Source organism: Phytophthora cinnamomi, assembly GCF_018691715.1.
Source record: "Phytophthora cinnamomi strain GKB4 chromosome Unknown Contig99, whole genome shotgun sequence".
Taxonomy (NCBI): domain Eukaryota; phylum Oomycota; class Peronosporomycetes; order Peronosporales; family Peronosporaceae; genus Phytophthora; species Phytophthora cinnamomi.
In genome coordinates, this window is record NW_027151032.1 from 790,450 (window position 1) to 804,417 (window position 13,968).

The window sequence follows — 13,968 nt, forward strand, 5'->3', positions numbered from 1 at the left end:
CGTCCTCGGCAGCGCAAGCAGGCACGAGCGTTAACCGAGTTACTGCGCAGTACAAGCTGGCTGGTCATCCACCCCTGCCACCGCCGTTCCACTTGTTCAATCCGTTCCTCCCGCCGCAAGTTCCAGGTGCGGCGGTAATGACGACCCAGTTTCCCATCTGCTTGCGCACAACAGCAGAGGCTTTGCAGTTTGTGGGGTTGTGCGTGTGCTGCTAATACACCGTGGGTGGCTATCGACGCAGAATAGTCAACAACAGGCACCACTGCAGGGACTGGCGCTGCTACATTACAGCAACCCGCAGCGTCTGTCCAGCTCGTCGTCATTCTCCAATTCGCTCTCTTGGATCGACTCGACCCCACATCTCAAGGTTCCAACTCGAGAGATGGCAGACGTTGAGAAAGGCTACGACCTGCAGAACTCCCCCAAACCCGGGACCATGAAAGAAGGCGGCAGTGACCAGACCTCGCTGTCGCACCCGCCGATCTGGCTGCTGCTCGCGGTCTCGATGCCGCGCATGGCGATCAACATGGCCTGGTCGGCCCAATGGGCTGCGCTGGGCCCGTACCTGTCGACGATGCTGCCCAACTTCGCCGTGCAAGTGACGCAGTTCATCGGCCCCATTGTCGGCGTCCTGGTCGGCCCCAGCATTGGCGTGCTCAGTGACCGCAGCACCGCCAAAATGGGTCGCCGCAGACCTTTTCTCATCGTCGCCGGCATCCTCAGCATCATTTGCTGGATCGCCATGAGCTACACCCGAAACATGGGCGAAGCTCTGGGCGACCACGGCGACGGCACCGACGGCCAGAAGACTGACCGCACATGGACGTCGGTCTTCACCGTGTTCTTCTACCTCTGGATGGACATCACCGTCAACGTCGTGCAGACTCCGGCCATGCTGCTCGTCGCCGACTTTGCCGGAGATCGCCAGACCACCGGCGCTGCTCTCGGCCAGGCCTGGTCCACGCTCGGATCGATCCTCGTCGCCGGCTACATCGAGTTCTTCGGAGCCGCCCACAAGACTCTGCACGAGTTCATGTGGATGCTGTCAGGCACCATGTTCACCTGCATCGCCGTCGCCGTGGTGTTCGCCCAGGAGACCCCGCTGGACCCCAGCAAGGTGGACGCCGTCTCGACCTGGAAGCGTATCGGCCACGCCTTCGCCTCCGTCTACCGCGGCATCCGCACGCTGCCCGGTGTGCTCGCAATCTACGGCGTGTGCTTGTTCTTCGTCGAGTACGGCTACACGGCGTACAATGGCAACAAGGGTCAGTTCTTCGGCCTTGAGGTATACAACGGCTCGGCTGAAAACGCCGACACTTGCAGCCCGTGCACCGCCGCGCAGAACGCGTACAATGACGGAGTCGGCGTCGCTGGCGGACGAGCGGACTTGCTGTTCAACATCGTGGGCTACATTTACTCGTGGACGCTGCCGTACCTGGTGCACCAGTTCGGTGTCAAGTGGGTCCTGACCCTTTCGACGATCCCGCAGATGTTCCTGATGATCATGGCCTGGACCAGCAGCGTCAGCTTCAACGTGTTCGTCGTCGCCATCACCAGCATCACCCAGTCCGTCTGGTTCGCGCTCATTGTGCCGGTCATCATCCACGTCTTCGGCGACGAAGGAGAGATCGGCATCTACGTCGGCGCACTCAACTCGGCCAATTGCTTCGGCCAGCTGCTGAACTTTGCGATCGGGTCCGGCCTGGTGGAGACGTCGCTGGGCTACAAGCTCCCGGTGTTCCTCGGCGGCGTCATGAGCGCTCTTGGTTTCATCACCGCGCTACTCTTCTTCAAGATGAAGATGTACTCGATGTAGTTGCGTCCAGACGCGACTATCCCAATGCCCACCTCTTTCCTTATTAAATATCACCTTGTGTAAATACATCCTCTGTACTACCACGACGGAGTTGGAAGGCTCACGACGTACTCTCAACTGATGGAGAAACGGACGGAGACCTTGCGGGAGGGCACTCCCAATTATCGTTTACGAGCAGGAAGGTTCAACGGCTATGTGGGGTCAAGGTATCAACGCACCGAGTTCGTCCTCGCCTTGAAGTGTGCTTGATGCCGCATCACGTGTTATGAATATACTGAAGGAACTCGAAATGTCGCGAACCCTGGAGTTCTGCTCAACCCCCCAGTCAACTACCAAGACTACACCACATCTGTAGCACAATTATCGACGCTCGTCCGAGCTGCGATAATCGATTGTACGCTCGCAAACTCAGAGTTATCAACTGTGCACGAATGACTACCTTTGTCGGAATAGATTCACAATTTCATAAGTTGTCAAGGTCCAGCAGATACAGTTGAGTGAACAATTCCATGCAGCGAAAAACATTCTTTTCGCAGACGAACACAGCAGTGATACCCCCTTTACTTTTGGCAACCGGGAATGTCAAACAAAATGAAAGCGGTGATGAAGATGGAGACAACGACAGCGACGGTGGTGACAGCGTTGATGCATCGAAAGCCAAGATTACCTCGCGAAACCTTGCGAGTAAAGAGTTGAGAGGTGTGCTGAAGAGAGTGAGAATGGACCGGCGTAAAGTGGATGCGGCGTTATAAGCGATGCGGGATTGCCAAAGCATTCTCGCTGGTGGTTGCGCCATTGCCGCGATGGTACCTCCCACCTCTGCTGCTGCGTAGCTTTCTCCAAATCACGGGCTTATTCTTCTCCGACATGTACGCCCTGTTTTCGAATCTATTCACCGTTTTCGTCCGTCAAATTGGATATTGGCGACTCTGACATGGCTAAAAAAAAAAACATCTACAACATTGTGGCGCTGGAAGCCTCAGAGCTATTACACTACCTCAGCGATGAAGTGGCGATGGTAGGCACGGGATTTTTCCTTGGAGGTATACTGCTTGTGCACGGGCTCTTCAGCATGGTGGTCGTCAGATATTGGTGGACAATACTTGGTCGATGTTAGCTACGCAAAGCCCTCGAGCAGCCAAAATGGCGACTCTATTTATCACGTACTGCCTCGCTGTGTACCTACCACTGACTCAGCTAGCCTATAAGGTGCTGGTGGTGGCCAACAAGCAAAGTGATGAAGACGGGGTCAAGTTGACCAAGTTTGTGCAGCAATTCTGCGATAGTCCTTGGTGGTTCTTGTTCCCGTTTGAGGCCGTATTGATCCTCACAACTTTTTCACTTTCACTGCCGGTGCTATTAGTTTGGTCAATTCGAAAGAATCAGCCTACTGGATAGATCGAGAACGAGGATGTTACGGACAATTTGGACGGTGACCCGGTCAAGTTCGACGATAAAATTTACACCATTTATTTACATCAAGCTTATCTCAAATGATCCAAACCTGCTTGACTGCCCATACCGATCTCTACACAGGCTTTGAGCGAAATTGGAGCACTTACAAGGTAATGCAGATAGTCGCGAAGATCGTGATAGCCACAACTGTCGTTTTCCGCAGGACAGTCCGTGGAAGGTGGGTATAAGTACTTTTACTTTGGAGTTGTGATACTATCACAATACAACCAGCCCTTTATTAGTGCATTTAACGACAAAATGGAGCTGTTGTCGAAATTCACAGCGTTGATAACGCGGTTGACTACGCGAAAAAGAACAACTGGATATTGAATCCAGACCGCTCTCTTCGTTTCATGGGATTTGTCGTTGTTGTCCACGGTACGAACTTACTTCTAGTACTTGTCATGGCGCTAGCGATACTGATGGGGCTTCGTGGAGACGAGTCGTTCCGGATTCGCACTAAACAAACACTTGGACGGCTCTCGTTCAGCGATACAACACGTGGGATAGCAGAGGTTCCTGCGGAAGACGTGATCATGAAATGGAATGTTGAAAATGAAGCAAAGCATCGTGTATGGCAGACGTTTTGTCGTTCTTCTCTCCTAGAGATGGCTGCACAAGATGAAAGCATGGCTGAGGAGGATCACGAAGAGACCGACGCTCGAATGGACGAAACAGAAAGAGTCAAAAGTACTGAGCGACTTGCACAGTTAGAAGACTCAGTGTCAACGCTTCTGGATTGGGTCGTGTACGTTGTGCTGTATCCTTTCAGTGCGTTGTTGCCTATGATGATGCAGACGACGAAGCCGTTGTGAGGGATAGCTGCGACGAAAACTCCGCCTCGTGATAAATCCTGTCTTTCAGCTGCAACGGCTAGCTACCAATACCCAGAGTACAAATCAAGTTACGTATAGCGCTCGCTGCCATGCAAAGCTTCGAGTTTTTCATCTATTCGGGGTAACGGGTATACGTCCTTGACCGTAACAGCATGTGGCGCCCGATAGTCAACACAAAGTCGTACAGTTCCATCTTTCTTCTTAACCAGCACGACCGGGAATCCCATGCATCTTGCCTTTCTTCGATAACGCCATGCTTGCAGCGCGTCGTCCACTTCTTTGTCAATAGTTTCATTCTCAACTACAGCTTGCCGCCGACGTCGGAGCATGATTGGCGCTGCATTGCCGGTATTTATGTGGTGCTCGACCCTTTCGGGTAGCCATATAAATTCCTCTCCATCAATTTTTCGCATGAAATCTTGGCCAAATAGGAACTAAGGCAAAAATTGCACGTGCTAAGTGACACCGAAACGAAAGTGAATCTTCCGTTTTGGCGGACCGAGAAAGTGTTTCTTGGGTTCAAGTTTCGAGGGTGGAAAAGAATGTGAAGTTGGTTATACAGGCCTGTGCTTTTGATGCTCGGAAACTACAAATTCGACTGCAAATACACACAAGGAATGATTCGGTGCATATGAGATAGTGATATATCCGGGGTATGGCTAGGAGTGGTAAATAGTAACCACTAAGCTGTAGATGGCAATTTCCTTAGTTGCATACGATCACGGCAGTTGAGTCGGGGTAAGTGCTTGATTTGTTAGAGAGGCTTGGCTTCCTGATCTAACTAATCAACTCCTCTTTTCCTACCTAGTATTTCGAGTAGACTTGGCCCTTGGAAAACAGTCTATAAACCCGCTGGGAAACCAAAGGTTTTGTGGGATTTTCACCCAACCCAACTTGGGACAAAATACTAATTCCAATCTGGCGCAAGCCCACTTTGAGAAGAAAAAAAAAATGAAGGCACGGCCTTTTCTTCTCCGGAGCGCGGGGTCTCCGAGTCCCGAGCACTGTGCTCGTAGCCCTTGTCCTGTTCTCCGGCGAAACCAAGAATGCCATGGTTTCTTCTCCAAGCCGGAAACAACCGGTTCGCTGAACCGTTCACTTTCCTTACTTGCATACGATCACGGCAGTTGTGTCGGGGCAAGTGCTTGATTTGTTAGAGAGATTTGGCTTCCTGAGCCCCCCTGTGCTTCGTCAATTTGATCGGAGCACTCCAAGCCGATCCATGAATCATCTGCTTTGCAACATCCTTCAGCATGCCGGGTTTTAGCCTCGTATTGACGGAAAAGCACTAACTTGACCACCTGCCCATGAGTTTGATGACAAGCTCGCTCTTTCCAGCTGCCAACAAAGCGCAAGCCCCTCCGATACGTAGTGAGTGCGATGAGTATTCCTTCGGGTCGGCGTCTGTTGCCTTTGCCGCATTCTTGATTGCCTTGGCTACGGTTGCCTTGCTGATTGTCTTTGATCTATTCACTGATGTCAAATAGTCGCCCAACGGCTTCCGGCGATCTAGCCACTTCCTCCTTGTGATCAGACATAATTCGGCTGCCTCAACGGGGTAGAGGCCACGTAATCAAGAACGGTAATGACGTATTGTGCTGCCTTGACGTGTCGGATCACCTTTGTGAGACCTGTATATGATGTCCACTGAGGCCGCGAATTCGGAGCCCGGCTCCATTCGATATCCGTATCTGTTACGAAGTATGACATCAGATGCCTTTCGGCAGTGTGAGGTTCCTCCGTCACGCTCGTCCTTCGTGATGGGTCCCCAAAGCTCCAAGCTTCGGTCAAGAAAGAAGAACCCGATAACGATTGATCCCCATAGCAGGTCGGCTGCATCTTGATCTTGATATCGTTGACTCTGAAGTTGTCGATGCACCTCGAGCAGCAAGGGTGCGGTGATGTCTGTTTCCTGACCACACTACTGTTGGTGCGCTTAAAGCCGCGAACAATGAGCTCAAATTCCGGAGTCTTGTAATTGATCCTTGCATTTCGCACACTCTTGTGGGCAAAGGCAACGGCGGCCATTTTCCCATCAAACGTCTGGTACTTGTTTCCTTGTCTTCGGCTGTTGTGCCCTTCGAGGGCACAGAGCCCGGAGAACAAGCCGACGATTCTCGCTTGCCTCTCTTGTGAGAGGGTATCAATCCATATTGGAAAGTTAAACTCGTTGCAGAAGTCTTCCCAGTGCCGGAATCGCTTTTCGTATACAGGGATCCGGTGTTGATGGAAGCTCGCTTGAGTCTTGATGTTGATTCCACGATCTGGTCTATTCTGTCCGGAAACAAAGGCAGTCACAGGTGTGGGACGGTTGATGAACATCGCAAGATTTCGTCTCGGTTGACCGAGCCAGAGCCCGGTTGACAGTGAGCTTCAGCGTTCTTCTCGCCTGTGCGAAAGCTAGGCTTCTTAGGTGTTGTTACGCCTCCGGGTCTCTACTATTCATCGTGTCAAGGAGTCTGATCTCCCATCCGTTTTCCACGTATAGCTTGATGTGACTCCAGCACTGTTGTTCCGTTCCGGTGGCCACCCAAAGTTCAACTAGCTGTAGCACCGTCCAAGCGATATCCGATTCCCGTGCAGGCTTTCCGATGTGGAACTGCTGTCTGCGTCTTGGAGTGATTCCGAACACTGTGATCTGGTTACTGTTGTGGCGGATCACCCACCCGTAGGTTCGGGGTCGAACATGCTCATCGGGATTCCTGCGAATTGATTTTCGAAAACCAGGTCTTTCCACCACAGCAAGTCAGCTTTCAGTTCTGCCGCCATCGGTGTGCCTGTGCGACCGGACCATTTGGTTGCCAGCTGTACGGATACCAATCGTTGTATAAACGGTTTAGCGATTGGTATAAACGTGAGAATGTGACGTAGTACACCGATGATGCTGTCCAGGCCCTTTTGGGGCACGAAGAACATGGTCAGTTCCTCGGACACCACGCGTTTGATCTTGTCGATCTTCCTCTGTGGGATGGTTACAGTGCAGTCCGGGATATTCCAATCGATGCCAACACCATGAACGCCCTGAGACCACGTGCTGAACTTCCCTTCATGCCATCCGTCGGAACCAAATACGAGCTTGACGGCGTCTCGCAGTCGTCGCTCGGCTTGAAGGAGTCGGTCTCCGAGATCGACTTCGATAAGAACTATGTCGTCCACCCACTCGAATATCCAAAACGGTTCTGGATATCCGTGGATATACGATACACCCGTACGTCGGTAGTGCCTTGTCGCCTTACCCACAATGGCGAAGAAACCTGGCGAGGCTGTCCAGCCGAACACCGCCATCCCGGATACGATGCCGATATGCGATCGCGGGAATGTCCCCCCAAACGCGGAAGAGTGACGGGCGTGCACCGGCACGTGATGGAAGCCTTCCGCAATATCCGCAACGAGGGCAAATATACGGCATCCCGGGTACCGAGTACGCAGCTCCAAGATGCGGAGCGCTATACAGGAGAATTGATAACACCTGGCGTCAGGTGTCTGTGTCGAGTCGGTCGCATCGTTGACGGAGATCCCTCGGGGTGCGGACAGATCGTGGATAATTTTCCCGTCGAGTGACAAAGGAATGTCCTGCTTGGGAACTAGAGCGAACGCGCTCGAATGGAACGCAGGATCCGTCGACAGAGCGACCACCGTGACAAGAATACAACGCCCTGCGTAGTAGTACTTCAGCAAACGATGAGTAACGATGTCGGCACCGGTTATCGCGCTGGGGTAGTTGTGCGGCACGGACCGCACGCCAAGTCTCATTTCCGAGTGATGCCAAGGTGGGACCACCCCGTGATCTGCAGTGCGGCAGAGGAGCTCGAGCTCCGCGTAGGAAACGAGGTGGCGCCGATACAACCGAGACCGAAGAGCTTTGTTGGGGCGACCGTCGCGTGAGGTTTGGCCTTGAAATATTCGTAGAGTGCCTTCGATACCCATATGTGGCAGCCGAACGACCGCCATTAGAAAGCGAACATCCTCGAACGGGAGTGTGAGTCGATCCTCAGTAGGCTTCCGGAATAATCGGTCGATAGGGAACGGTAGATGGTACGAGGCTGCCACGGCTTGGAACGAACGAAACACACTCAACGGAACGCACCGTGCAATACCGTTGATACTACACTCTCTCTGAATGGAGGTGTCAAACGGAGAAGCTTCAGCTCTGGCCGGGGTATCCACCGTGGATCGGCCCCATCGGACGATAGGGGGCGTGGGACCACGGTAATGTGGCGCCGGAGAAAACGATTCTCCTCGAGATGTTTTACTCTTGCAAAATCCAACAACACCAGTGACCACTGCGCTTGCAACTGAACACGGTCACAGGCGGATGGGGATTCTCAAGTCACTGGCTTACAGCCTCGGGTGAAGGTCCAAAGAAGTTCGGGCACAGGCCACTCGGTGTCAACTGCGCTCATGTGCCATGCCGGAGCACCCCTGTCCATAATCCAGTGGCAGCGACCGTGTAGTGGGTCTAACTTGACTCACTACTTTAGCTTACACGTTGCGCTACGTGTATGAAAAAGCGTAAGTACTTAGTAATTATTTGAGTTAATTATAATTGAGTACACAAGTATAATATAAATCAAATAAAGACTCCAAGTGACTTAGAGTTGGTAAAATGAGAAGTGTATTGTTTGTAAATTGATCTTCCTCCTAAATATGCTAAAACTGTTTATCATCTATGAAAGGGGTTGACAGCGGCTGGCTGTCAGAGCCCCGCTAATATGCACGTCACTAATTGGTAGAAAGATACTGCTTTCTACCAATAGGATCTTTGGGTAGGTGTGGACCACTCATTGTGGTGGCCCACTTCAATGTATCCATTGGTGTGACTTACACCAACGTGAGGAAGTATTTAAAACTTTTAACAGATATCCTATCTGTTAAAAATCACAAGTGGCTACAAGCCACTTGTGCCTGTAACCCCGTTACACCATCCCCCCTTAAGGTTAGACGCGCGAGGTCCCTGCACGTCAATCTCTGAATTGACCATTCGTCAATTCTCCGCGTTTGGAGAAGAAACCCGCGCTCATTCAGCGATGAGCGCGTCCCAAGAGACGAAGAACCCGAAGCCGGTGGAGAGTCATCTCTCCATGTATGACTTCGAGCGCCAGAAGGCGAAGTATGGCGACGTCGTCGCCGAAGTCGACGACGATGAAGACATGGACTACGAGAAGGATTCGTCCTCAAAGCGCAAAGACTCAGTGTCGAGCGAGTTGCTCGACCCCCACGCTAAGAACATTCGCCCGCGTGAAGGGGACGAATCGGACGCTTCGAGTTCGAAGCGTTCGCGAACTGAGAGTGATACCCCACTCGCTTCCGCTGGGGCTCTCAGTTCTCCGCGCGCTGCAACTGCAGCGCGTGATTCCAAAGCTCAAGGCTCTCCGCGCGGTGCGCCTGCAGCGCGCGATCCGTGGATGCCGTCCGCGTCCGAGATCTCGGACCGGTATGGGAACTCGGTACCTCCGAATGAGGTGCCGCTATACGTATGCAGCGCCATCAAAGATGACGCCGTGGCTGCCGAGCTGCACTTTGATGCGGAAACGCATCAAAGGCGCGATTATTACAACGGACTCTTCCATGAGCTCCGATGGTTTCAAAGCAAGAAGACATCTTCTCGCAGCAAAGTGCCCGGGTGGCAGGCACTTTGTCAAAGGTGGAATGCTTTTGTTGAGAACTTCAACAAGAAGCCGAATGCTTACCGTGATCGGATTAAGCAAGCGCGTGATCGTTTCGAGACGTACTCGAAGCGTGGAAAGTTGAAGCAACTCCACGTTGCTGCGGAGGAGGCTAACGTGCCGTGCGCTGTGCCCGAGGGCTTTCAGTGCGCGAAGTGCTTACCAGGCGCGGTCGCTTGAGCGACCGCAACCTGAACTGTTACATGTCATTCTGTGTGCCCGAGAGTCTCAAAGAGCTCCGTGCTAAGTTCTTAGCACGTGAGGGTTCGGGCGCTGGTGATGACCGCAGCGCTCGTGTTACTTCCGCTGCGCCAGCGCGTACTGCTCTTCGTACGCCCTCACCATTTCCGGAAGGTCCTCCAGCAAGACGTTCCGCAGCTCCCATGTATCTTGATGGGGGAGGAAATCCTCTCCAACGAATACGAAAACGAGCCCCGTGAGGGTTCGTTTTCGGGATACTATGGTCAACAATCCGCTCAACAATCGAGCGGGTTGAGTCGCGGGCGTCACGGATCGGCGGTGGCGGGGGTGGGTACACGTCCCGGGTACGATCAGCCCCGGGCTGATCAATTCGCGCCTCTCCACGACCGGGTGACCGCCGTGGAGCGTCTGCAGGGCGCTGAGTTCGCCGCCCTGAAACAAGAACTGGCGAACCAGAAGGCTCCGGTCGCGGTGGACTCGCACACCGCCTCGAATATCCAGGTCGAGTTGGGGACCCGGATGAAGGAGTTGCTCCAGCCCGCGGACGCGCTGGAGGAGGGGCTGCTCGTCGCCGAGGCAAATGCTTCCGCTTCTGCCTCGGCTTCGGGTCAGCCGAGCTAGGTGGCTCGTGCTGCAGGTACGGCTTCAGCTGCCCGGCGTAAAAGGTCGGATGGGGGCGCATGCTAGACGGTATGTCTAGCGTGTAAGCGTTCCCGTGCCGTGCCAACACAGTGAACGGCCCGATTAAGCGCGGAACAAGCTTACTTGCTCCGAAATCCGAACCTGCATGTTTAGGCAGGTTTTGAGTAGCTAACAAAACCAATGAACTAACTTTGAATTCATTTGTGTTGCCTCTGCCCACATTGGCTGCTATTCCGTCCTGGCCAAACCGAAGCGTGGCCTGTCTGGTCTGCGATGGATGAAATCGATCGCATCTGAGCTGAAGTCATTCAGCTCGCTCTGCGACAGAGGGCCGGTATCTGTGCGGTTCTTTACGATGTCTGCCCCTGCGCAGACCCGTGATTCTTGTTCTGTATGAAGTCTGTGTCCTTCACAGACTCGTCCTTCTTGTTCTTGGTGTCGGCGCCTTGCGCCGACCGTTGGGTCTTCCTTCCGAGGTCTGCGAGGGTTGTAGACCCTCGTTGTCTTGTTGCTTAAGGCGTCTGCACCCTGTGTAGATTCATTGGTCTTCGCCAAGGTGAGGTCTATGCCCTGCACAGACCTGTGCGCCTTGTTCCTTGCGGTGCCTGCGATCTGCGCAGACACGTTGTCTTCAGTCGCGATCGGGGGTTTCGAGCGAGTCGCTGCTTGTCCTCTTGTCATTGCGGCTGACGCACTGCAAGTGTCAGCGTCTTTGGCTGTTATGTTGCAGACGTAGGTCCTCCCCCACTTAAAATGGGAGCCATCACTTCGAGCAAGCTCGGCAGGCGTGTATACCACATGGCATTCATGCAGAACGGTGTATGCCCGGTTGAGGCATGTATCGAGTAGTTGGTGGCGAACTCCGCCATCGACAAGCACTCGCTCCAGTATTGGAACGAGCGAGCGTAGCTCTTCAAAATGTCGACAAGCACGCGATTCACACCGTCGGTTTGGCCGTCCGTCTGCGGATGATCTGCAGTCGACATTGAAAGCTGGCTCCCAAGAAGTGTGAACACTTCTTGCCACAGGTGCGCTGTGAAGTGCGGGTCTCTGTCCGACACGATGTCGGTCGGCATGCCATGGTGTTTGAACACCATGTCGACGAACAGACGGGCCGTCTGTTTCGCGGTCACCTCTGCCGGCACTGCGGCAAGATGTACCATCTAGCTGAAGCGGTCGACGAAGACCACAACACCGGTATTCCCTCCGCTGTCCAGGGGAAGACCAAAGATGAAGTCCAAAGACATGGACTTCCAGCACTCCGACGGAGTCGGTAGTGATTGCAAAGGAGCCTGCGCGAATGGCGCAGGCTTTACGCGTTGGCATACTTCGCAAGCACGGATGTACTTGCGCACCCACTTATACTGGTGGTGCCAGTAGAAGTCGCGCGTGAGAAGGACGTATGTCTTCTCACGTCCGAGATGTCCCGCAGTCGGGGCACCATGGTATTCGTACATGATCCTGAGTCGCAGGTCATGGTCATTCGGTACGACAACGCGGTCCGCGTTGTTGTCGACTACATTATAAAGCAGTATTCCGTCGTGCACTTGAAAGCGGTGTGCACGCGCACGAAGGTGTTGTGCCATAGACCAGCAAGCGTTTCGTGTCCGCGTCGTGCGCGTACGCGGCTTTCACGTCGTCCAACAGACACGATGTGGGTTTGCTCGATCGCATGGCGTCAATGGCATTGACGTCAGCAGCTTCTGCGTAGTCCGGCCGACGTGATAACGCGTCGGCCACCACATTCTATCTTCCGGGTTTCTATTCGACCCGGAAGTTATACTCCGCAAAGAATGACAGCCATCTCGCCATTCTTTGTGATATGTGTGGTGACTTCACTGCAGTGCGCAGTGATGCATCGTCGGTGTAGACCACAAACGGTCTACTTCCAAGCAAATACACTCGGAATTTTGCGAGTGCGTATTTCATGGCAAGGAGTTCCTTGTCACGTACCGGATAGTTGCGCTCAGCTGGCTTCAGCTGACGCGATTGGTAGTAGACGACACGATCACGGCCCTCGTGATCGTGCTGCATCAACGCGCATCCGATCACGAAATCGGATGCGTCACACACTACGTGAAATGGGCGATCTTAGTCGGCCACTGCCAAGATCGGCGCCTCAGTCAAGCCCCGCTTGACTGCATCGAATGCCTTTTGGCAATCGGCTGTCTAATTCCACACAGCTTCTTTCTTAAGAAGTTGTGACAGCGGGCGGATCTTGCCCGCGCAATCCTTCACGTACTTGCACAAGTACGTGGCCAAGCCAAGGAACTGCCTCAGTTCCTTGACACTTGAAGGCGTTGGCCATTCGTTAATCACTCTGACCTTTTCCGGGTCAGGGCGAACACCATTTTTCCCTACGAGACACCCGAGGATGGGTATCTCGCTCGCCCCGAAGACACACTTCTTCAGGTTCGCGTAGAGCTTATGCTTTCGTATAAGCTCAAGTAGCTTTCGGAGATGCACCCTGTGCATCTCTACGTCGGTCTTCCCGTCCACAGCTCGGCTGTGGATGAACACATCGTCGAAGTAGCTCGGTGCGAAGTCGCGCACCGAGCGCAACAAGTGCGTCACGCACCTGTTGAAGGTTGCAGGGGCGTTCTGGAGTCCCTGCTGCATCACTAGCCACTCCCAGAGCATGCCGCTTGGCGTGCTCACTGCCGTGAGAGGGATATCACTCTCACGCATCAGGATCTGATAGAATCCATCTCGCAAGTCGAGAGCACTGTAAACGGTGCTCCCGGCCATCGAATCGATGATAACATTTTTTCGTGGTATCGGCGTCTGCGCCGGTACCGTCGCATCGTTCAGCTTGTTGTAGGCATGAACGATGCGCCCTGTGGCTTTTTGACACAGAACGTCGGATCACTGTGCGGGGACTTTGATTCCCGCACTTGTCCTGCTTTGCGACGACTTTCAAGAAGTCGTCGATCGCTTTTACTTGCTCTCGCGGCAGTGGCCACTGCCGCGTGACACAGTACTTCGTGCCCGGCACGAGATCAATCTCGTACTGAATGCCCTTATCTGCGGAAGCTCCGCAGGAATTTCTTCCGGGAGTACGTCTTTGTACTCCCTCAATAATTCGTAATAGGGACTCGACTTCAGCGAGTCCGAACCTTGTTCCTCGAAGTGCTCTCGCTTCGTCTTCGCACTGAGAGTGTCTTCACTCTCAGTGGTACTTCCCATGAAGAGCTGTCTCAGCTCTTCGCTCTCGCTCTCCGTTCTTTCGCTGTTCGAAAGAACGCAGACGTGCTCGATGCGTCCATCGTGCAAGTCGCGCGTGAAGCGCTTCCAGCTGATGACTGGAAGCGACGTCAACTCCGACACCGTCGTCGGAGGACTAGCGAGTTCC

General features: G+C 53.5%; 1 protein-coding gene across 1 annotated transcript; it reads left to right on the plus strand.

Annotated features, from left to right (window-relative positions):
- Positions 1-382: 382 nt before the first annotated feature.
- On the plus strand, positions 383-1,816 carry IUM83_08557 (Glycoside-Pentoside-Hexuronide (GPH):Cation Symporter Family; the record flags this gene model as incomplete). Its single annotated transcript, XM_067932937.1, has 1 exon — positions 383-1,816. One exon carries the CDS (start codon positions 383-385, stop codon positions 1,814-1,816), a length of 1,434 nt encoding a protein of 477 aa, XP_067783335.1.
- Between the last annotated feature and the right edge of the window lie 12,152 nt (positions 1,817-13,968).